A 25,740-nucleotide genomic window follows, 5' to 3' on the forward strand; every position below is an offset into this window, starting at 1 on the left:
TACGGGTCAGGCCGCCAAAGGCGAGGCGATTGTTGACAAACTCGCCTCCGAGCGCAGCTTGGGCAGTGGTCGTGGCGGCGGCGGCAGCTTCGCCGGAGAATTTGGGGACCGGCTGGCCCGACTACTTTGCCCATCTCTGTGCTCCTTCCAGACACAAGCCTTAGCAGCTCACGCCGCACTGGACAGCCAGTCACCTGGAGACAAAGCAGGGCTTGCGCCGCGTCCGGACCCGCAGGGCCATCGCCAGGCCCAGTCCTTCTCGTCACTTGTCCTTGTTTTGGCCTGTCCGGGGCAGACCCCAACGGCCGTCACCGCCCTGGCTGCGGCAATTATTCTCCTCCAACAACTTCCTCTCTCTTTCTCCTGGTGCGCCGCAGACACGAGTCAAAGCCGAAGAGCCACCCCTGGCCACGGACGCGCACGTCCGCGACCATCGAGTAAATCCACATCCTCCGCCCTGGCGTCCGTCGGGCCCTCCACCAGCAGCGCCAACCCTGGGGCAACAGGTCCCAGAGGGCACGGCGCCGCTAGCCTGCACCACGAACCGGGTCGGGTGTGCTCGGGCACGCATGAGCCGCTAAGATAGCCTGGCCCCAGGGACCGCGCAGGTTCTGCTGGCCGCGGCTAGTCCCCTGCGCGGTCCAGGTGGTCAGGAGAGGACCTAGATCTCTCGCTGTCAGTGGATCGTGTGGATGGCACTGTCCGCAAGACTCCTGCAGAGCAAGCAGGGGCCCCAGGTACGCTTGAGAAAGCGAATGCAACAGCGGCCCCGAAACCTTGGCCTGAATGAGTAAAAGGAAAAGCCCTGTCTCGTCAGTTAAATCACCACCGCAGTTCCGCAAATCCTCCGCAACAGGCCCGCGCGCCCAAAAAAACCAAGACGCGAAACACGCTCTCACTGCGCGGCCGCTACCGTTGGGGCGCCGGAGCCGGCGGCGAGACTTTCCGGCTGGGCGCAAAGCCGGGTACTACGAGCCGGTCCTCAGCTCCCAGGCCGGTGCCGAAAAGCACGCGCTGCCTCTCCTCCTCCCCGGACTTGCGACCCTTCACCAGGCCCGCGCGAAGCATCCCAGCCCAAGCCGCACTTGGCCAAGAGCCCGCAGGCTCCGCGCGAACGACCTTTCTCTAAAGAGAACCTGCCCGAGGGAACCCGACCCACATGGATCCCCACCTCCCGCCGGCGACAAGCGGGGCCGATGCTAGCGTCTCCGCTCGCACGTGCACGGGAAGCGGGCAGTAGGTGGTGGCGTTCGGGCTCCAGCGCTAGTCTTACATCGGTGCCAGGCCCGCACCGCGGGATTTGGAGGTATTTACCTTGCGTTTTTCAGTCCGAGAGTCAGAGTCAGACATTTGGGGGAACAAGGGCCAAGGGAAGGGCGCCGAGGCGGTGGCGGCGGGAACTCAGCAAACCGAATACCCCGATGATGCGATCGCAGTGTGGCAGGGTTCGCAGGGTGACTGCAAGAATCGACTGGTGGCAGTGGCGGCGGCGGCGGCAGCGGGCTGGACGCAGACCTCCAACAAACTGCAGACCCGGCGGCGGCGCAGAGCGAAGTGAAACCTGCGCTGCCTTGCAGCCCAGCTCTGGCTGGCGGCCCCGCTCCTGCGCCCAATCACTGCGGACCCCGCCCCCGCTAGGTCCCGCCCCGGCGCGCGGGCTGGCAAGCTCCGCCTCCGCGGCGCCTAGGCCGCCGGCGCGTGCAGGCTCGGACAGGTAAAGGCGGGGGTGGCCCCGTTGGGTTGCCTCCCGCGCGCGCCGCCGTCCCTGGCGTGTTTACCGGAGTGACTCTGCCTGCTGGCGGCCATGTGCGCGCCCATCCCCCACCCCGAAGTGTACCCTGGCCTCCCGCTCACCTCCCCCAACCCTGTGGCGGCCGCGGCGTGCGCGGCACAGAGGGGGCGCTCCGGTCACAGCCTCCGCTGGCCGGGCCCGCGGTGGAAAGTCTCAGGAGGTGCCCTGCGCCCTCACTGTGCCCTGAGTTTCTAAGCCGCTCTGGGGCAGGCGCGGGGACTGGGTCGGTCGTCGGGAAGGCGCGGGGCGAGGTCTTTGAGCTCTCCTCGCTCTGAGGGTCCCTGGCCCCGGGCGGGACGCGGATCAGCTGGCTGCGCATCTTCCTCGCCCCAGCCTCTCGCGGGACTCAGGCACCCCCCTCCTGCCACCCCGCAGGGGCTCTCCAGCTTTTCTTCCGCGCCCAGTCTCCCTAAGAGACAGAGCCCGTGGGGGCAGGACGTGCCCAGAAAATGGCCAGGCGCGGTCCCAGTGGGCGTCTTCGCCGCCTCCTGGGTGAGGGCGGGAGGCATGTCAGCAGAGCAGGTAAAATAGGGAAATGAAAAAGGCACTCAGAAAAAAAAAATCCTTTTAGGAAAAAAGAAACACAAAAAACCGAGGTGAGTGGCGGCCTCCAAGTGAGAGAACGTTGCGCACTACATTCGGCTAGGACCCCCAAGATTTGCTGGGCTCGCAGATTACCTCGTAGGAGCTGTCCCTGGACGGGCTGAGGCCAGTGAGGGCAGAACGGCTGAGTTCGGGACGCGGTGCGGGAGCGCAAAATACCCCGTTCCTCCTCCCCGCGCGGCCCCCCCCCCATTCCCTGTCCTCCTTGGAGTCGGCGGCACCGCACTCTCTGCCTCCCAGGAGACCAAACTCCACGCCGCCTCTCCAGTCCTCAGAGTCTGCACCCGGCTCTGCTCTCCCAACGCGTGGCTGGTGCCCCCAATCCCGGCCCGCCTGTCTGCTCCTCGCGCGCCTCGGTTCCCCAGCCCTGGCTTCTAGATCACGGCAGCGGGGGTGTGGGAGGTGGATCGGGAAATGGAGCATCCCGAAGGTGAGGTCAGGCTAGATGGATTAAGAAAACTCTGTAAAGGGACCACCCTACCCACCAGCGCAGCCAGCGGGGAGAAGGAAGGGGCCTTGTCGTAGAGGAGCAAGTGAGGAGGTGCTGTCCTGCCGTTCGGCCACTTGGATCAGTTTTTAAATTCATAAGCGCTTCTGTAACGTCAGTGGGACACAGCACAACCTCAGGCCAAAGTCTCAGCGCATTTTCGGGTGAATTCTGAGCGAGGTGCAGGAGGCCTTGGGTTCCCGGAGTCGCTGGAGGACGCGCGTCGGGCCCCGCCCAGTTATTTCGCTGCAAGAGGGAAAACGCACGGGCGTGGACACGGCTAAGTAGACTCGGAGGCCGGAGATCTGTCCTAACGGGGCCTCGAAGTTCCTACTGCGGGCGAACTTTGCTCTTCGGCCGTCCGGCGTCGCAACTGGGGAGAAGCAACGCGACCTGCTGTTTGGGCTGAGAGCCTGAAGGTAGCCGAACGCCGCAATGCTCCGCGCTCCCCGCGGGGTCGGGCGACTCAGACAGGGACCGGAAAAGAACCACGCAGAAGAAAGCCCTATTTCTTGTCGTCTGTTCCTGTGCAGCCTTGCAGCCTTGCAGCTTCGCCGCCCCCGCGTCGCTCGCTCTCGCGACCCTGTGAACACTTTGAAAAACAAGAGAGTCGGGGGGAAGGAACGGGCTAAGTGCTCCTATTTGGGGCACTAAAAGGAAGCTGGCCAGAGGTGGCGGGTTCATATGTCCCCCGAGACCCAGGCCGCGTCGGGGGCCTCGAGCCCTTGCAGCCTTCTCCCGCGGCGTCGGGAGGTCCTCCCGGAACTGGGCCAGAGCGCAGAGAACGCAGAGACAGGCCCATGGGTTTTAGGTCACCTCCCTCGCAGTGGACGCGGGCAGAGCGGTGCCAAGAGACGTGGAGGGAGGGAGAAGGGAGGATGATTTGGACTGAAAGAAACAAGAATGAAGTCGGGCAGCTGGGATCTGAGAAATGGGAAATCCATGGCCCTTGCCCGGGACCACAGGCGGTGCCGTGGTCTCGCCTAGTTCCGAAATTGCCCAGGCCCGCCTCCCCGCCGTCTGCAAGCAGCGAGAATGACTTCCACATCGCTTAATTTCTTTATTAAACTTTTCACCTATGCTTTTCTAAAGGACAGATTACAGCGTCAGATGGTAAAAATGTTTTCCGCGTCTTGTCTTGCTGTACGGAAACCGCCGGCCTGGAAGGACATGCCGAGTTCTTGTTTTGCCGAGAGCAAAACTCTAGGCTCCCATTTCCTTCTCCCAGTCCGTGCGTTTCCTTACAGAGCCCCAGAGCGTCTGATTCACTGAAAAAGCATCACTTGCTGAACCGAACCTTTTTGCCCGCTCACGGAAAGAGTGGAGCTTTTTTCTTTTGTCTAAGAGTGTTTGCTTTTTTTTTTCTTTCACTCGGCACCACAGTTTTTCTAAATCACTGGGAATGTGAGTCACCGCTAACAGCAGGAGACCTTTGGCGGCACCCGGCTGTGGGGCGCGCTCGCAGCGGGGAGCCCACCCTGATTGTCTAGGGGATCGGGCACAGAAGTTGGGAGAGGTTGCAGTCAGGCCAGGCTGGGTTTCAGGGAAAGGGCACAGAGATCCAGCGCACTAGGCGACCGTCTTGATCTGTTTTCTAGCAGCCAGCGGCGCGCCTCGCCAGCCTCGGCGGGACCTTCTCTTTGCCACCAAAATTCCCCCGGCCTCGGCCACAGCTCCGGGCGTCAGTGGAGCGAGCGTCGTGGCAGCTGCAGGCGGGTCACCACACTTCCCGCCACACCCGTTAGAGCTTGGCTCCCAGCTTGGGCCGCTGGGAGCGCGCCCCTTCCCGTGGCAGCGGCTGCAGCGGTGCAGGGTAGAAAGCCCACGCGAACCGCGGGTTGGAGATTCCGGCGATTGGTGCGTGGAGGTTGGTGTGTGGAATGTTAAAGGCGGGGATCACCCTCAGGGCATCATCCTTCCCCGAGTCGCACACATCCAGCAACTGCAAAACACGACACAATGGGACAGGTCAGATGTTGGCACACTTACAAGCCGTTAGTGCCAGCGGCTTTCCGCCCACCCCCAAGCACTCGCACACACAGCGGCCCCGGAAACTAGTTTCCCTTTGGATTCTCCTGTGGAAACTGTTGGCCATGAATAACCCTCGGAAGCCTTTTTTATTTTAGACATTCCCAACTCTGACACCTAGCCTAGTGGAAACCCAGGCTTTTTCTGTAAGGGGGTGGGAGTGGACGTGGGGGCGGCTTTGCCCCCAAATTAGCCGGGAACTCGAGACCAAGGTCTGAGAATTTATTAATGTTCCCTCCTTGATCCTTCCCTCCCTAGTCCTTCCCTCCGCTCCTCTCTCTTTTCCTCCTCTGCCGTCCCCACCTCTCCACCTCTGGAGTGCCTGGGGTGCCACCCTCTGGCGCGCAGAGGCAACTGAACAGGAAGAGTCTCAGAACAGGTGAACCAGTAGAGACCTGCTCCAGTCTCCCCAGACTAGCGCCTTCGGACCTGGCTGGCAGTAGGCCATGATTCTTGAAATTCAGTACAGTGAGACGGCGGACCAATGCTAGCCATCTTCCACCTGCCTGCTGCGGAAAATCCATCTGCTGTTAACACCAATGTCAAGGAACGCCGCGGATGCCCTTGGTGGTTCTGGCAGCCACTGGAAGGCAGGGATAAGACATTCCCAGCGGATAGGAGAGGGAGATGTAAGCCAGTGGTTTGGAAGCTGCACTGGTGTATTTTTATTTCATTTTCCATGGCTTAGGTGCCAGTGTATTTTTTTTTTCAGGAAAAATAGCTACCAAAATAGTAAGATTGTTTTTCTAAAACTACACAAGGGCAGACGGACAGCTTTCCTTTCTTCTAATCTACTACACATTGTACTCCATTTTTCAAGTTTTCAGCCAGTGGCAAATTTGTTTCACTCCCCAAATCACAGTAAATCCCTAGGTTTTCATGGCTTATTTTTACAGGTTTAACAACATCACTTAACACCAGCCCCGCCTTTGCCCTCACAGGGTGGTCATCTCTGAGCCACACTGATGTTGTTAAGATCAGTTTCCTTTGCAGCAGTCCAAAATGCCATTTCAGGTTTTCAGAGCATTTCAGGTTTTCAGTGAGGTCCCAAGAAGGAAGGTGGTGGAAATAGGGGATGGGGGATATATAGAAGGTAGGGATATGGTGGGGAAAGAGCATGAATTGTAATAGTCCAACAATACATCTTCCCTGAAAATGTGCTCTATTATTACATCAGTAATTTCTAATGAAAAACTTCATTCTTCACACACTGTGGTTAAGCATCATCAAATCAGTACTGAAAAGACCTTTGATCATATTTTCAAGATGCACTAAAATGAACTTTCACTGGCCAAGATTTCAAAGTTTGTAATTAATACTCTTGACAAATCCCTGACTAATCTGTCAACTCTCAATGTCTTTAACCACACAGTTCAAAACCATGAGGTGGCGTACACAGCCCCTAAAGTTTCCACATATTGTCATATGATTATTCAAGATAATTTTCCCTTTGGGCTTGCATTATGAAACTCAACCAACTTTGGTAATATATTCACCGGTGGGGGAAATACAATGATTTGAATGAGTGTAAAATAGACTATGGGTTTTGTCTATCTAGTGCCAAATACAGAACTTAGGGCCAGAAGTAGGAATTAAAGGAGGCAGATTTCAATCTAAAGAAAACTTTTTAAAAATAAACTTAAAAAGGAACCCAGTGGCTGGTGAAAAGGAGGGTTTCTTGACTCATAAGTGTTCAGGGAGTGTCCTCTCCAATGGCACCCTAGAGAGGAACAATGAACTGGCTGTGAAGAGGAGTTGACTGCCAAGATTCTTTCTAAATCTAAAGTTCTGGGGCAGTCTACAATACTTTAGCCTTCTCCATTCTTCATAGACTGCAACAGAAACCCCAGAATGATGATTGTCTCGATGGATGGATCCAGCATCATTCCTGTTAGTTAATGTTTGATTCTCATTCCAGATACCCACCAACCTCTGTTCCTGGCTGTCAAGATGATAATAATAACTACCATCCTTTCACTCACAAAGTGTGTGCTGGATTCCTACCCAGTGTAAGGTACAATTCTGGACTTTAGAGGTTTAATGGTACACACTGCAGGAACAGGTCTCACATCGTGAAGCTGTTGAGGTATTTTAAAAAACTTTAAAAAATATATGATCTCTTTAATACAAAATGAACTTGAGTAGATAATATAGCATTGATTATTACACAGTAACAGTATTTTTATTACCAGGGAGTATTTTTATATGGGGCTAAGCAGTGTATTATTGAAGTTTAGTTTTGTTACCAAACATGCTTGCATACTATAAGCATAAAAGTTGCACATACTGTAGGAGTCCTGTACCCTTCCAGTTTATGACCCATTTATGCTAGACAAAGTACTTCAAGCTTACCCATATCTTTACAAAGAAAATTCACCAGCTTTTGAAAAAGAAATGAATAGGTGTACTTTAAAAATAAAAGAGCATGAACAAGTTATAGGTTGTTGCAAAAAAAATTTTTTAAGGTCAAACCTAAACATGGGCACTATTGCTCTACAAGCAATAAGAATGTACAATCCACTGGGAATAGCCAGTGAGTGGAATTTGAGAATATCTGCTTTAAAGAAAGCAGAAGCACTCAGCCCTCAAGGGATGATACTGTGTTTGACTATATTAATATGTATATTTGGGAGTGAGGGAAAAATCGTAACATCAGTTTGGCTTCCCACCTCCATCTAGTTGCAGTACTCAATTTATTTTTCCGCTCTTTTTGACTCTCCCTATAGTTTCCTTATTTCAGTTGGGAGAGTAGGATGGACAAGGATGGGCAGTGACTAAGCTTTGCAGTCCTCTGAACAAACCATATTTTCCCAGTATGGCATGGTGTTAGTCCTACAATAGATGTTCAAGGTGGGAAGTGCCCAGTGCACTTGCAGGGAAGCCCCAGCTATTCCTAGGACCCCATGCAGAAGGTTTTCCTGCCTCTTCCCATATGCCTCACCCCTGTTCTCAGCATAAGATGACCACATGCTGTTTTATGTGAAAAATCCTTTACCCCAATTTGAAATGTCTCTTCATTAGCGCCTTTCTTGTCTGGCTACCTTGGTAGAGTCTTTTTCTCCATCCCTTTAATCTTGGCTGAGTTATGACTTGCTTTGCCAATAGAATATGGGGAACATGTCACTGTGTGATTTCCAGAGCTTAGGCCTTAAGAAGCTTTGAACCCCCCATTATCACTCTCCTATAACCCTGAGAATACCTGCTGTGCAGAAGCCCAGTCTAGCCTGCTGGAGGACAAAGGGCCATGTAGAGATGGACCAAGGTGGTCCAACAGCTTGGCCAAAAGCCAGCACCCACTGCCAGATATGGGAGAGAGGCCATCTTGGACATCCTAGTCCTGTAGAACTCAGATGACTGCAGCCACAGGAGTGATCCTAGGTAAGACTAGCCAAAGAACTGTCCAGACTGCCTGCCTACAGAATTAGTATCCGTCATAATCACTGGTTAATGCACAGAAATAGAAACTTTTAACCTGACTAAGCAAAACAAATAAACTTGCTATAAGACATCAATCCCACCTCCTTTCCAAAAAGAATCTCTATGAAGCCAACTCTTACTTTCTAAGGGATTGTTAGATATTGGTGAGCCATTAATGTAATTTCCTGTCCATTATTTTTCAGTTGACTTCATTTTAGGTTAACTAGATGTCGAGCTAGAAACTTTACAGGAAGGGGAACCTTAATTAATCAAAAAACATCTTTTAATCTAAAAGATGTGATGAGGGAATAAGATTAAAGTTGTTGGTAAAATGAGGTTCTGTGCTACTTGTGGCTGTCATTGATCACCTTTGCTTCTGCTGTGACACACAACTGGCATTCTGGCAGGTGCCTCTGGCCACCTTTATTCCAGGCTTGTCCCGTCCAACCGTAGTCCCCAATCAACAATTCATAGCTTGTTACTCCAGCCTTTGCCAAGGATCCATCTCTGCTGTGCAGTATCTGTGCTTTCCACATTCCATCCCGGAGGGCCAGACAGGTAAAGGCAATGAGGTACAGAAGGGAGCTACTTAGCTGTCTTTGACTTGTCAGTCTGCTGTATCTCCAGCATCTTTATAACAGTGTTATGTAGCAACATATGGCACTTTACATATGCAACCAAGGTCTCCTGTGTTCTGCCCCATGCTGACATTTCCTGGACACCTACTGTGTGCCAGATTACAGAGGAGGGCTTTATGTTCACTGTCTTATTCAGTACTCATAACAGCTCTATCAGGTATCAACCCGTTTTACAGATGAGAAAACCAAGGTTTAAATTGTCACATACCTTGTAACTGATGCAACTAGACTTTTAATCCAGGGCTTTTTTTTTTTTTTCTAAAGCCTTGTCTACCCTTTTGCCTCCATCTTTTCCCCCCTTGCCTCACTGCTTCCAGTTGCTGGAGGATATGGGGTGCTGCACTGAGGAAATGCCTCCACTACTGTGGCAGACGTGTGATCCTTGACGTTCTTCCTCAGTCAGAATCTGTATTGTGTGTGTGCCTAGTGTGGAGAACATGGATCTGCCCAGCCACACTGGCTCAGATTCTCTGAGAGGACCAGGGCAGTAATGGGGCCCAGGAGCACTCTATGAGGTTGCCACCAGAGGAAGGCGCCAAAGATATCGGCTTCAGAGCCAGCTACCATGTGAAAGACCAGCTTGATGACCTGGAAAGACCTTTTCCTTCAGAAGGACAAGGCTTCAACTCTGTTCGGCAGATTCTCCTTCAGTAAATTGGGAGTGCTCTTCCACACTGGTCAATAGGCCCTCCCTGCTCCTTTGGATCACCACCTTAAGTCAAACACAATTCAAGTGCCTTCAAAAGAGCAGCACATGGACTGGCAAATCGTGACTGGTGAAAATGGGCACAATCAAGTAGTTAACCTGCACCTATTTTCACTTTTTGCAGACTTCCAAACTCGCTGAATGCACAGAGGCCTTGGCCTGACTTATCTCCTCCTCACTCACTTATCCTGAAGAATTGCTTTCCCTTTAGACGAACATTCTGTAAAGGATAAGATGGTAGGTCTGTGGCAGCTAGTTTCCCATCTTAGTCCTTATGCCTGACTAAGCAGTCAATGAGAGAAAAATAAACCTGAAACACTCACACGAGGCATAATCTCACAGCGTGTGCTGTGATTCTACTTCTCTCAATTTACCCAGCAACTACTAGAAAGGGGAACTCCATTCCTGTTTTCATTGCCCACTGGCTGTCTCCTCCAGGGAGGGTCAGACCTTAGCTTGCTGGGTCTCCTGGTCCCGGGAACACATACATTCTCATTGGTTTTCTCTGCAACCAAGTTTCTTTAGCATAAAATGACATTCCACGGGTCTATTAAATAATCAGGACTCCAGCTTAATATTTTCTCTGAATCAATTTAAATTATATTTTATGTTGATTTGTTCTTCAGTTGATAAACAGTATTTAGCATAATCTGAAATGTCAGAATAGAGAAATTGCCTTTCTTACCAAGCAACAACAAAATCACTTTTGTTTAGCCTCACTAAATAATTAAACTTGAAGAAAATTTACCTTTAAAATGTCCTTTCGATTGCAATTTTCTTCAACTAAAGAGTACACAATGTGGCTGTTTACTAAGTATTATTGACAATGTCCACTTCGGTAGAGAAAAAGGGCTTTGAACTCTGGCATTGCCACTTCCAAGCCATACTACCTTCCTTATCTCTAAGATGGAAGGATTTAGTGAACTTGGCACAGGTTAATTATTTATAAATATTATTGTTATTATCATGGGTTCTCTAATTAGTAATAAATACAATTTCTTTCTAACTCTGGCATTTCCATGACAAAGTTTGCTTAATCATCATTACCTAAAACAAGAATGCTAAGACAGCGGCATCAACATTAACCACTTAATAAGAACTTCTGACATTTATTCATACTGCTACTGATTCATAAGAAGAAAAGTTTAAAAAGAAGACAAGTGCATATACCTTTCCCTTTAGAATACAGGAAACCATATAAAAGTTTTGGCAATGGAATTAAAGTAACCACAATGCTGCTCGTAGTAGCATTTTCTACGACAAAGGCATTTACATGAAACAAGAAAGAATATTCAATTAGGTAGTTATAATAAAGCTGGAGTATTAGCTGCACACTTCTCATATGAAAAATATGGCATCACAGTGGCTCATGCCTGTAATTTCAGCATTTTGGGAGGCCGAGGCGGGTGGATTGCTTGAGCTCAGGAGTTCAAGACAAGTCTGGGCAACGTGGTGAAACCCCATCTCTACAAAAAATACAAAAATTAGCCGGGAGTGGTGGCTCATGCCTATAGTCCCAGCTACTCGGGAGGCTGAAGCAGGAGGATTGCTTGAGCCCAGGAGGTGGAGGTTGCAGTAAGCCAAGATCATGCCACTGCACTCCAACCTGAGTGACAGAGTGAGATCCTGTCTCAGAAAAACAAACAAACAAAAAATCTTAATCAACTCATAGTTTAGTCTTGTAAGTACAGACCCAAAGAAATGTAAACACACCTAAGAAGGAATAATCTTCAGTCAAAAATTTTCAAGAGGCAAAATCCCCACAAACTGCCAAAACTAAAAATACAATAAGAGTCCAGAGTTATTATGGAGAAATTCTGTGTAAGTGGGTCCTGGAATATTCAACTTCATTGTCCCAAATGATCTGAAAAGCAACTGGGAGGGCTCCTAGTTAAAATGTAGATAGATTCAAGAGAATTTTGCTCCATGGTTACAAACTGAAGAATCTGAACAAAGTAAAAATCACATGTTTTATGGGGCTACTGAAAAACACTATACATAAGAAAGTAACATTAATGAAGTGATTTCAGAGAGATGAGCTCTTTCTCAGTAAGCCAACATCCACAAAAGCTTCCACATATGGGGTAGGTGCCGGTTTTGGGGACAGGGGGACAGAAGAATGGGCCTAACAGAGATGGAGACACTTTGAAGGGATGAGAAAAATGGCCAGATGGACTGGAATTGGGAAGAACTTCTAGCAGAAAAACAAACACTTGGCCTAGCGATTCTTTACCCTCAACCCAGAATTTTGCTAGGAAAGCAGCAGCTCATGGAAGCTGAAAAGCAGAGGAAATTTGCACGGTCCCATGCATCCTTGTGGTGCATAGACTTTGGAGCTGTGCTGGAGTTCAACCCAAAGGTGAATCAAAGATATCTGAAACTGTAGTTCATCATTTTCACAGCTCAAACTCTGAAAGAATAAAAAGGGTAGTGTGGTGGGGTGGGTGGACTAAGCACAGTGAACTCAGTCTAAGTAAAGCAGCTTCTGCTCAACCTTACTCTAGGAGGAATCTTAATGACCAGTCCCGACCCTAACCACCAGACAAAAGAAAGGAAAATAAATAAAAGAAAGTAAGATCTGTTATAGACAATGTTTGAAGTACAATAATAAGTTATTAGGCCTGCAAAGAAGCAGGAAAATGTGACCCCAAATCTAAAGAAAGCACAATCAGTGAAAGCAGACTTAGAGATGGCCAGTTACTGGAATTAACAAAGATTTAAAAACAACTGTTATAAATGTGTTCAAGAATTTACAAGGAGAAGGCCAGGGACGGTGGCTCATGCTTGTAACTCCAGCACTTTGGGAAGCTGAGGCAGGTGGATTGCTTGAAGCCAGGAGTTCGAGACCAGCCTGGCCAACATAGTGAAACCCTGTCTCTACTAAAAATACAAAAATTAGCCAGGCATAGTGGTGCATGTCTGTAATCCCAGCTACTTGGGAGGCTGAGATACAAGAATTGCTTGAATCTGGGAGGCAGAAGTTGCAGTGAGCCAAGATCATGCCACTGTACTCCAGCCTGCGTGAAAGAGCGAGACGCTGTCTCAAAAAGAAAAAAAAAAATTAGAAGGAGAAAAATGGATGTAATTGATTAACATCGGATATTTTATGAGATAAATGTAACTCCTAAGAATGAAAGGAAAATTCTAGATCTGAAAAATGGGATAATTGAGATAAAAATTCACTGATGAGTTTAACAGCAGAGTGAGTATTGAGGAACAGAAATCAATAATCTTGAAAACAGACTCATGGAAACTATTCCAAATGAGGCAAAGAGAAAAAAACTGAACAGGTCATCAGTACCGTGTGGGAATATATTGGCAATCTAACATACATGCCATTGGAATCTCAGAAGTCAGAAAGAATGAGACATAAAATACTTGAAGATGTAATGGTGAAATGTTTCTAAATTTTATATAATAAAACATCTTCCACAAATATATTCCTGACAATCTTATTCATAACATCAGTCCATAAACACCTTAAATGTCCATTAACAGCAGAATAAACATTTGTTTTCAATACAAACTGTGTTAATGAAAGAAAAGAGAAGTGAGTCTTAAGTCTTCAGTTATTTTTTCTTCCCATAGATGAGTGTAAGTAACACTGCACCTTAATACCTATGGAATGATGTAGCTGAGGTCAGCTGGAGGTAGCAAGGCCAGTTCCTGGAGACTCTGATTAGGTGGGTTCTAGAGAAATGAGCGTTTGGGACGAGAGAAGGGCTGGGCCTATACAATGAAATACTGCTCAGCAAAAATAAATAAATTAATTTAAGAAAGGAATGAATCATCAAATATCTCAGAAACATTATACTGAGCAAAAGAAGCATACATCTATCTGCTTCCATTCCTATGAAGCCCTGGAGCAGGCAAACTGAGCTCTTATAATAAAGTTAGAAACTCAGGGGTCAGAGTGAGGAATTGATGGAAAAGTGTCTGAGATAAATTTATTGGGTGATGGACACTTTCTGTCACGTGACTGAGATCTACATTATACAGCCTGCTATTTGTCAAAACTCGCTGAACTGCACCATTAAGATTTGTGCACTTCGGCCGGGTGCGGTGGCTTACGCCTGTAATCCCAGCACTTTGGGAGGCCAAGGCGGGCGGTATCACCTGAGGTCAGGAGTTCTAGACCAGCCTGGCCAATATGGAGAAACCCCGTCTCTACTAAAATACAAAAATTAGCCAGGCGTGGTGGCACATGCCTATAATCCCCACTACTTGGGAGGCTGAGGCTGGAGAATCTCGCTTGAACCTGGGAGGCAGAGGTTGATGTGAGCCAAGATCGTGCCATTGCACTCCAGCCTAGGCAGCAAGAGTGAAATTCCATCTCAAAAAATATATATATATACACTTCAATGTATATAAATAGACCTCTAATTTTAAAATTAAAAGAAAAATAAAGGGAAGCAAAGCAATTTGGGGGGAACCAACATGAAATTGCCAACTTTTCTCTTTTGTCAAATAAGGATAACAAAAAATAACTGTCTATGATTATTATTTTATTTAAAGGGTAACTTTCAGCACCTAAAATATAGGGAGAATATAATAATATAATCTCTTAATGAAAACTTATCTTGCATTATGAAAAACCCAATACATTTTGTTTTCCTAATTTTGCCATAGAAAGGTCAACTCTTCCCCTAGGAAAATTCCTGGCTTAGACTTATTCAAGATTGAATGGTTCTCAAGCCAGCAAAGATTAGAAAGGGTTCTCTACGTAAAGTCAAGTAAGTATTGCTGCTGGAAGAAACAGTTAAAGGCAGACTTCTTATCATGAGGACAGGGGGATTGGGGTGGTTCTAGTGAAATGGGGCTCAAAAAATGGAAGTTCCATGGAGAACACTGATCTGGGGCCAAATGAACTCAGAAAGCTCTCCAGTCCTTTCAGATACCATTTTCTGTTCTCAAAAACTGTAGTCAAAGGCCGGGCATGGTGGCTCACACCTGTAATCCTAGCACTTTGGGAGGCCGAGACGGGCGGATCACATGAGGTCAGGAGTTCGAGACCAGCCTGAACAACATGGAGAAACCCTGTCTCTACTAAAAATACAAAATTAGCTGGGCATGGAGGCACATGCCCATAATCCCAGCTACTTGGGAGGCTGAGGCAGGAGAATCGCTTGAATCCGGGAGATGGAGGTTGCAGTAAGCCGAGATCATGCCATTGCACTCCAGCCTGGGCAACAAGAGCAAAAACTCCATCTCAAACAACAACAACACAACAACAACAAGAACAACAACAACAACTGTAGTCAAAGTCACTTCTAAGAAGATGGATATGTTTTTCCCTATTTCTCCTACTAAGTACAACTGAATCCTTGGATATTATATATAAAGCAAATCTTAGAAGACTCTGAAGGGTGAAGAGAAATCAGGCTATCTAGGAAGCATAGGATTCAAGGAATGACACAGTGGTGAATTCCTTGCATTTTCTTTTTGCCTCATATATCCCGCACCGGAGCTAAAAAAAAGCTGGCAACCTGGAACCACCAACAGATGTACACAAAAATCCTAACAAAAGCCTAGTTTGAACAAACTGTGGATTCCATGCCCCCCACCCCTGCTATGGCTCTAAAGGCTAAATGGGGGAGCTTACTCTTACAGCCACAACACGCTGTAGTGAGGTGCCCACCATGGTGTCAGTGGAGACCACATGGGGAGCTGGTACCTCCACCTCAACCTGGCAGTAGAGAGGCATCCTTCCCTTTACCAGATGGGGTGCTGTCACAGAAGGCCTAATGGGAATCAAGACTTTGTCATCACATGGCGGTAACAAAGTCACTGCCAGTGTCAGTGAAGGCCCCTTAGGGAACAGTAATGTGGCTTTCCTGCTCTTCCCATCAGTGAGATGTCTGTGGAGGCCTAGTTAGTAACTAAAACTCCCACTTCCACCCAGAAGTACGAAGGAGTCCCCAGCCCTTTGGATGTCAATAGAGACTAAGTAGAGAACCTAGACTACTATCCCTATAAGGCAGTAATGAGACGATGCACCCCCTTTTGCCCACTGGAACAGTGTTAGAGGAAACCAGCTAAAACAGAAGATTTAAGTAAGATCCAGAGTTTCATAATTTAATATCCAAAATGTTCATGTTTCAATAAAAAGTCACTCCATATCAAGAACCAGGAAGATGTCAAACTGGGTGAAAAAAGACAATCAATAGATGTCAATGCCAACATGACAGAGATGGTGGGATTATCTGACAAAGTTCTTAAAGCAGTCATTATAAAACTGCTTCAGTGAGCAATTATAAACACACTTGAAATCAATGAAAAAAATAAAGTTTCAGCAAAGAAACAGAAAATCTTAGCAATGGAAAAGGAAATACAAAGGAGCCCAAATAGAAATTTTAGAACTGAAAACTACAATGACCCAAATTAAAAACTCAGTGGATGGTTTTGACAGCAAAATGGAGGGGACAGTGGAAAGAATTGGTGAACTGAAAGATGGCACAATAAAATTACTGAATCTCAATAATAGACAGAAAATGGACTGAAAATATAATGAACAGAGCATCAGGAACCTGTGTAATTATTTTTAAAAAATGATCTAACCTAAGTGTCATCAGTATTCTGAAAAGAGAAGAGGAAGTGGGCTGGGCAGAAAAGTATTTGAAACAATGGCTGAAAACTCCCCAAATTTGGCAAAAGAGATAAACCAACAAATTCAAGAAGCTGAGCCCACCTCAAACAGGATCAATCCAAATAAATTTATTCAAAGGCACATCATAAATAGTTTTTAATCTTAAAAGCAGAGAAAGAGAAATAACATTTTACTTACAAGGGAGAAAAGAACAATTGGCAGCAGATTTTCTTTAGAAACCATGGAAGCCAGAAATGTGTTCAGGTGCTAAAAGAAAAGAATTGTCAACACAGAATCTTTTATCCAGTGAAATACTGTCCCTAGTTGCAGATTACATGTTTGTCTATATGGCAAATTCCAAGGAATCTATAAGAACTTCTAGATTTAACAAGCTGAGCAAGATGATAGGATAAAAGATCAACATATAAAAATAGTTTTATTTCCATATAATAGTAATGGATATGCAGACACTAAAATTAAATATGCAATACCATTTACAATCATAGATGTAATCCAATGAAACATGTGTAAGACTAGGACTTGTGTGCTGAACACAGTAAAATGCTGATGAAATAAATCAGTGTAGATCTATGTAAGTAGAGAGACATACCATATTCATAGACGGGAAGATTCAGCATAGTAAGATGTAATTTCTCCTCAAATTAACTTACAGGTTTAATGCAATACCTGTCAAAATCCCAGAAAGATTTGTCATAAATATAGGCAAGATCACCCTAAAATTTCTATAAAAAGGCAAAGGAATTAGAATAGCTAAAGTGATTCTGTAAAATAATAAAGAGGTGGAATCAAACTACCATATTTCAAGACTTATGTAACTATAGTAATTAAGACTATGTGGTATTGGTGAAGGGATAGACACATAGATATATAGATCAAGTAGGAAAATGCAGAAATAGAACCATACAAATATGATCAATTAATTTTTAAAAGTGTTAAAGCAATTTAAAATGGGAAATATAGCCTTTTCAACTACTAGTATTGGAGCAATTGGACATTGGTGCACCGAAAAACCAACAAGCAAAAAGGAATCTCAACCTGTTTCCTACCTTATATAAAAAGTAACTAAAGATGGATCATGGCTCAATGAAAAATGTAAAAGTATAAAACTTTTAGATAAAGCCCACAGTATAATATCTTCAGGATCTAGGAATAGGTGAAAAGTTTTTAGACTCGACAGTAAAAGTACATTACAGTCCATAAAAGGAAAAATTGATAAATTAGACTTGATTAAGTTAAAAACTTTTACTCTATTAAAGACCCTATTAAAAGAATAAGAAGGCAAGCTATAAATTAGGAGAAAATATTTGCAAGCTACATATCTGACAAAGGATTAGTATCTAGAACATATAAACAGTTTTTAAAAAATAACAATCCAATTAGAAATGGGCAAATGAAGTGAACAAACTTTTCAACAAAGAGAACATACAGATGGCATATAAGCATATGAAAAGATACTCAACATCATTAGCCATTAAGTAAATGCAAACCAAAGCTACAATGAAATATACTACATACATATCAGAATGGCTAATATAGAAAGTAATGACAATACCAAATGCTAGTGAGGATGTGAAGAGACTGGATCACTTCTACACTGATGGTGGGAATGTAAAATGTTAACAGCCACTCTAAAAAATGTTTGGCAATTTCTTAAAAATGTCAACATGCACCTACCATGCGACCCAGCAATAGAACCCCTGAACATCTGCTACAGAGAAATTAAAACCTATATTCACACAAAATCCTGTATGGGAAAATGAAATTTATTTTATTTATTCTATTCCTAAATGTCAGAAACTAAAAACGATCCACATATCCTTCAATGTGTGACTGGTTCAACAGACAGCAGTCCATCTGTAGTGTGGAACACTACTTAGAAATAAAAAGGACGAGACCATTGATATGTGCGACAACCTGGATGAATCTTCAGAAAATTATGCTGGATGAAAAAAGCCAATTCCAAAGGTTGCATATTGTGTGATTTCATTTATACAACATTCCTGAAATGACAAAATTATAAAAATGGAGAACAGCTTAGTAGTCACCTGAGATTAAAGAGAGGGTAAAGGAAGGGAAGAGGGTGTGGCTATAAGAGCCACAAGTGGTGACAAAAATGCTCTGTATCTTCACTGTATCAATGTCATTGTATAAAAATCCCGGGTGCCAGATTGTAAAACCATAGTTGTACAAGATGTTGCCAATGGGGGAAACTAAGTAAAGGGACATGAAATCTCTGCACTATTGCATGTGAATTTATGGTTCTCTCAAAAAAGACCCTCATTAAAAAACAACCAAAACAATCACAGAATAACTTTCAAGTTAGGTTTTAACAAAAATGTTTTATATAAGCAGCAGGAGATTATTTTTTCTATTTCCTTTTACGCTTTTTAGGTGAAGCATAATAGGTATATAGCAGCTTGCTAAATTATCACAAGATGAACTCATCCATGGAAGTGTTATGCAGATTAATAGAACACCTGTATCCCCAAAGTCCCGAAAAAATCATACACTTGAACTGGACATTTTTACTTATGTTGTCTCAGCAACAGCCAATTAGGTTAACTGGAATCAATGCCTAGTGGTTCAAGGCCACAATCTGTGATATGAATGACTAGCTGTCCACGAAAGGAAGATGCAAAGTCCTTAATTTCCTTCCATAGACGTATCAGCTCTCACAAGTTAAGTCCTGTCCCTTCTCTGTGTCTTAACATGCGGTCACCCCTAAGCGCTTTTTCATTTTTTTTATTTTTTTTATTTTTTATTTTTCTCAGACAGAGTCTAGCTCTGTCGCCCAGGCTGGAATATAGTGGCATGATCTTCATTCACTGCAACCCCCATTTCCCGGGTTCAAGCGATTCTCATGCCTCAGCCCCTCTAGTAGCTGGGATTACAGGTGCATGCCACCATGCCTGGCTAATTTTTCATGTTTTCTTTAGTAGAGACGGGTTTCACTGTGTTGGCCAGGCTGGTCTTGAACTCCTGGCCTCAAGTGATCCGCCTGCCTCAGCCTCCCAAAGGGCTGGGATTATAGGCATGAGCCACAGCGCTCGGCCCCTGTGTGCTATCTTTTAATGGTTACTAAGTACCAAATACTTTGAGTCCCCCAGAGAAGGGAAGAGAAGTGAAATGGAACAGGCCACAGCAATGGCTCGTCTGCAAAATAAAAGGGAAAAGGTAACTTACCATCAGAAAAATGAAAAGCAACTACAAACACATTTTACACTATAAAAGTTATTATTTCTAGCTAGAATATTAATTTATACAAAAATAGATATAGTAGGGGTCATTTCTGTTTCAAGTTCAGTAATTTATTTAAATTCCCTGTAATCATAGTAAAATCCACTATTCTTAACTGCACTACTGGAGTCTGATTGGACTCAGATGAGTCTCATCTCCTGAGAGGTCCTTTTTTTTGTGCAACACGGCTCTTCTTAGGTGCAAGTTTCACCAGTCAGAAATTCTCACTGTGCATCCTGGACCAAGGGTATGAACCCAAAGACACTCATGGAGAAGGGCACCCAATTTCCCAGCACTTTAAGCATCTCCCCAAGGAGACCAGGATAATGCATCTACCAGAGAAACTCAGAGGCTGGAGCTCAGCAAAACAATTTGCCCTCTCTTGTGCTTATTAGTTACCCTTGAATGAAGAAAATAGAATGATCCCAGCTCAGTCTCCGGATACACAAAGCTGTACTGTGAGGCATAGCAAGAGGGTTGACCAGGTGGCTGCCATGAGGAAACTGGGATTGCAGTGGGGTGACCTCAGGGTCCCTTTTACTGGCCAAACTGAAGAAAACCAAATTCCATTTAGATTTTCTTAACCTGACTTGAATGGCCTGCATTTATAGGTTCAACAGTGTATTTTATACCACTAAGGAGCATGCAAGGTCAGGAGTAGAGGGAAAGGGGAAGGAAAAAGAGAGATTTTCCCATCTCTTAGCAGGACACTGTTTGTACTAATATTTTCCCTATTTCCCTATTTTAGAGTCTTTTGCACTAGGAGGAGAAGGTGGAGCAGGAGACACTTACATTCTACTTGGTCCGTGGTGTCTCCAAGAGGTGAACCAGGAGTCCTACAGATGTGAAGCTAGGTTAAAACCACTTCTGGGGATGCTTTCAAATCAAAGAGGATTTAAAAATTTGACTGCCAGTTGCATTTCCGCTGTGACCACTCCATTTCAATGTCATTTCAATAACATCCTCAACTCACTGACCACAGCCAGGGAGAGGCTGTCCCTTCCTACCCTGGCAGAGTAGGTCCCTGTGTTTACACCCCACACCAGCTTCAGTCAGGATGACACAGCCAGGGGTTCTCACTGCCTTGAAGCCAATTCAGATGGGCCTTACTGGGTGGGGTGGGTGGGGTGAATGGGGTGGAAGTGAGGGAAACAGAGGTTTTTTTTTTTTTTCCCTCAAATTCATTATAGAGAAAAGCAAAAGTCTACGGGTAGGAGGTGAGTGACCAAGAAACCCCATCTCTCTTCCCCACTCCAATGAATGCGTTCAATATGCTGTGCCTAAACCTTAGTTCATGATACATTCAATTCTAGCGTCTGAACATGTCTCTTGATCCAGGTGGTCTAGGGAATGAGAAATAGAAGGATGGGAAAGCTGAGTGTTCATTAAAAGAAACATTCACTGTGGCATAGAAAACAACCAACACCACATTTGTAGGAAGTTCAGGGCACATGTACTGTTTTCTAAGCCCAGCGGGTATGTGTGTGGGGTATTTGTTTTTCTTGAAGTTCACATCTGAGAAGGGCTAATATCCCAGCACCATCTTTCCAGCTTAGAACTCTCTCCTAATTTTTTTTCTGTGTTCTTTAATCCCAAGCAGTGACTGCATTTATACTTTATGCTTAGATTAAAAGAGTCAACGAGTGTAATCCATCTTCTACATTCAAAGGAGCCAAGCAGCATCCTGGCTTTGGGGCCTGGTGTCTACCACACTTCTGCACATTCTTACTCCAAGCCACGTCTCCTGAGAATAAAGCAAGATGCCATTGGCAATGTCTACTCAGAACTACTTGAATGACTCATCAATCAACGGGCTTGAATGCTCTTCTTCCTCTACGATTCAACCGTTTGACTGACTGAACTGAAACTAAAACCCAAGCCCTAGTGGTCATTTTAGACTTGAGCAGATACAGTCAGAATCTCAATCACATGTCATCAACAGGCTCTCCTTGACCTCCTTATTGCAGCTGGGCTCCTGAGCAGCAATCCCTGTCTCAGGGAGAAAACGAATGCCTCCTTTCAGTAGGGCAGATGAAGGCTGCTGGCTGCTGCAACTGCTCCTGTGTCCACTTAAGAGCAAGGGTGCAAACAGGATTTTACAAACAGGATTGTGCTTGTGCTGATGAATCTGGGCTTCACCTAGCACATCAGGGAAACACGAAAATGAAAACAGCCTTAGAGGCATGGGAGAAAGCCTCAGGTGCACTAAGGTGCCAACAGAAACAATGCATCTCGGAGTTGACAGTTATGACTCAAATAGGACATGAAGGCAACGTTCGGGTGAAAGTAGCAGCTATGGGTGTAAATATGATCAAATATGGGGGAGGTGTCCAGATTTCTTGGACATGGTTACAATCAGTATTTATTTTCTCTCTTAGTGAATGAGTTTTTGCTTTTTCAACACTGCTAATTTTACAGGCAATTCACTACGGCCCCTGGGAGGTGGAGTGACCTTCCTCCCTGCTGTGCGTGAGTTACACAGCCCGCCTCACTTCCCCGCAGGTCCTTCATCACCTGCATGCTCACATGATTCCATTATTTGAGCTCATGGCAGGAAATAGAACCTGATTCAACATTTTGCTAAGTATTATTTTCACCACACTGAATAGGGTCCTTTTTTGATCTGCAACCCACAGCTGGGCTGTGGTTCTCTCAACACACATAGACTGAAAAGCTTCCTCCTGCATTGATTTCTCAGCGTGGGCTGACCACATGTTCACAAGTACTTGTTCTTTTCCATACGTCCCAATGCAGGCAGGCAATGGCAGAGCAGGACAGCTGTGCCCAGGAGTTCAGGGAGCAAAATAAGGCTACCGTAACTTCAGTCAACTTCAAGGGATGGTGTAAAGATAAAGTAAGAGATTAATAGGCACATAGTCATTTGCATCAAAATTCTCCACTTTAAGAAGCTGAGATCTTTGCTTTATTTTATTTTTTAAAAAGCAAAACGAAGTCGGTTTTAATGGAGATACACAATTGTTAACTGTTGGGTCATTGTGAGAGGCTTTCTTCCTTAAAATGAACCTCAGCTGATAGCTACTCACTAATGCTGATAATTATCTGAAGCAAAATAAATACAAATGTCTGGGTTAATGAAGACTGAAACAGGATAATGCCTGGACACTAAATTTTCCAAGAACAAAGAACACAGTTGTTCTCTACATACCCCTGCAAAAATGCTTAATGGCCAGGACACAGGAATCTTGTGTATTTAGAGACCTTGTTAGGATGGAGCCCCGGGGCACCACCACTGGCCTTCGAGCCAAGGTCTCAGAGAGAGGGCAGCAAGGGGGAGCAGCTCATCCTCCTCCCCAGCCCGGGAGACACTAGGACAGCAGTGGAGTGGAGTCCGAAACCTGCCATAGAAGCCCCAGCTTACCATTTGCTCACTAAGCAGCAAGTCAACCTCAGTTTCCCAGTGCCTACAGGGGAGTAACAGCTGTTCACACCGAAGGGTGCTTGTGAGGATGATATGAGAATGAATATGGACCTGCTCTGACAACACTGAAGTTCCAGACAAAAGAACGGGCGTTAGTTATCTAATTTGAAGGACCGGGGGGGGATTGGAATTTTAAAAATAAACCTCAACCCAACTCCTTCTCTTGTGGGGCCTCAGGTGAACAACTGGGCACTTGGGCTACCTTCTGAATATGTGGATGGATTTTGCCGCTTTGGGGAAGCGTGCGAACTCCTCAGGGCGTCTAGTGCCCTATAGTGTGCCAAGGGAACAAGCAGGACTACAAATGGGTGATGCCTGGAGCTTAACCCACCTCCATTTGGGATTCGGAGTTCTGGTTTCTGTGTTCAGCTAGACTCTTGGACAGTCATTTCAGTCATTTAATGTCTCTCTTTCTTAGTTTTACTCATTTGTTGAATGGGGATTATATTAGCTTTACTTTCCTTGAAGATCCTAGTGAGAATGAAATAATTTTTAAGTATATATATATGCATTTCTAATTGCCATTAGACTGGAGCGTCAGTGTAAGTCCTGGGCGTTCTGGAAAGTTTTATTTATTTAGAAACAGTTTGGGCTGATTGCCATCTCCCTATGCTAACTTTTTGCTGTTTTTAGCAAACTTTTTATTTTGGAATACTTTCAGATTTACAGAAAAGTTTCAAAAAATAGGATAAAGAATTATCGGCCCAGTATCTGTCTCTTATACACATCTAGATGTGTAACTTTTTGCTGTTTTTAGCAAACTTTTTATTTTGGAATACTTTCAGATTTACAGAAAAGTTTCAAAGATAACAAGACTTCTCATATGCCCTTCACCCAGTTTCCCCATAACTAGGGCTCATTGTAAAAACTAGGAAACCAATATTAATGCATTACTAATAACTAAACGATAGACTTTATTCAGATTTTTCCAGTTTTTCTCCTCATAGAAACTCATATACTTCTGTCCCAGGATTCAATGCAGGATACTGCATTGTATTTAGTCGTCATGTCTCCTGAGTCTCTTCCGCACTGTGATGGCTTCAGTCTTTTCTCGTCTTTCATGCATCGTCAGTTTTGATGGGTACTAGGCAGGTATTATGGACAAGCTTGGCAAATCCATGGTTTCAACGTATACCAAATAAAATACAATATTGAATATATCTTTGGGGAACAGGAAATGAAAAAGTGACATGTATGACATAAAAAATTTCTTTTTTCCTGTAATCCCAGCACTTTGGGAGGCTGAAGGGGGCAGATCACGAGGTTAGGAGTTCAAGACCAGCCTGGCCAACATGAGGAAACCCCATCTCTGCTAAAATACAAAAATTAGCTGGGCATGATGGCACGTGCCTATAATCCCAGCTACTCAGGAGGCTGAAGCAGGAGAATGGCTTGAACAGGGACCCGGGAGGCAGAGGTTGCTGTGAGCTAAGATCAGGCCACTGCACTCCAGCCTGGGTTACAGAGCAAGACTCTGTCTCAAAATAATAATAATAACGTAACAATAATTTTAAAAATAAAAATTCTAACAATTGGAATTAAAAACTAGGGGGATGAAGCAACCAGAATGTTAGATGCATCTGAAGAAAGAATCAGTAACTGTGGAGAGCTATCATGTGAAAACACCTGGACCCATGTCAGTAATACCAGTCAGCCCAGTCTCTTCTAATCTTCTCTGCAAGCACACTGTCTTTGCAAGCACACTTTCATGTAGCACTTTCAATTGACCAAGGGTCCCAGATATTTTTTGTGAAGAATGGCTGCAAATCATTTCTCTAAAGCCTTGAGATCCCTGCAAAGAGCTATGGTGGCAGTGGAAAAGGAAGGATTCGTGCCAGCTCCACTATCCTCTCCCCTTTGGGGATACCAGCAAACGGGATGAGTGCTCAGGGTTGGCAGCTCAGCGATGTGACAAAGAAGGCTTTGAGATGTCCTATAGCCCTACAGATAAAGCTTGGTCCACAGTGGCTGGCTCCTGCCTGCTTATCTCCCAGGCTGTTAAGAGGATCCAGTAAGTGAGAAGTGTGGAAAGCATGTGGCACTGTAAGAATACAAAAGCAGGCCGGGTGTGGTGGATCATGCCTGTAATCCCAGCACTTTGGGAGGCCAAGACTGGCGGATCACTTGAGTCCAGGAGTTGAAGACCAGCCTGGCCAACATGGTGAAACCCCATCTCTGCTAAGAACACAAAAATTAGCCAGGCATGGTGGCGGGTGCCTGTAATCCCAGCTACTCAGGAAGCTGAGACAAAGAGAATCACTTGAGCCTGGGAGGCCGAGGTTGCACTGAGCTGAGATCATGCCACTGCACTCCAGCCTGGGTGACAAAGCAAGACTCCATCTCAAAAAAAAAAAAATACAAAAGCACTTCAATGTTTTATATGAAAGTTCATTTCCTTCACTAAATATTCCTTTGATATATTGTATATTGTTTATCTAATTCTGTGTCACTGAAATACCTGGTGGCACAGATTTAAAATCTTCCCTTATGTAGTTTGTTTGTTTTTTTTTTCTAATTAAAAAGTATTCTTCCATCTTCCCAAAGTGGGCACTCTCTTTGTGGGAAATAGTCTTCAAAGATAGCTGCCATCAATTCTTTCCTTCCCAGCATGTACAGGTACTCCTCACATCAAGCGATAAAGTGTCTCCTCCAGCTCTGAATCTGTGCTGGCACTGTGACTTCCTTTGACTGATAGAATTCAGTGGAAGTAACACTGTTTGTTCTTGGCCTATCCTTTAAGAAGACTGGCATCTTCTACTTTCTCCTTCCTGGAAGCCATCAAATAA

The 25,740-nt window shown here is 45.3% G+C and overlaps 2 protein-coding genes across 2 annotated transcripts in view; both read right to left on the reverse strand.

Annotated features, from left to right (window-relative positions):
* Positions 1 to 1,548, reverse strand: part of BCL2L11 (BCL2-like 11 (apoptosis facilitator)) — a 44,617-nt gene extending 43,069 nt beyond the window's left edge. The window contains exon 1 of the mRNA XM_011980522.1: positions 1,315 to 1,548. The gene's annotated coding sequence lies outside the window, so the exon portion shown is untranslated. The remainder of the gene's footprint in view (positions 1 to 1,314) is intronic.
* Positions 1,549 to 4,536: 2,988 nt separating this feature from the next.
* ACOXL (acyl-CoA oxidase-like) overlaps positions 4,537 to 25,740 on the reverse strand; it is a 368,775-nt gene continuing 347,571 nt past the window's right edge. Inside the window, 1 exon segment of the mRNA XM_011980527.1 lies at positions 4,537 to 4,824. Within this exon segment, the coding sequence (XP_011835917.1) occupies positions 4,624 to 4,824 (201 nt within the window). The 3' untranslated portion in view covers positions 4,537 to 4,623.

The sequence above is a fragment of the Mandrillus leucophaeus genome, unplaced genomic scaffold, assembly GCF_000951045.1.
Source record: "Mandrillus leucophaeus isolate KB7577 unplaced genomic scaffold, Mleu.le_1.0 Scaffold214, whole genome shotgun sequence".
In the NCBI taxonomy this organism is placed as follows: domain Eukaryota; kingdom Metazoa; phylum Chordata; class Mammalia; order Primates; family Cercopithecidae; genus Mandrillus; species Mandrillus leucophaeus.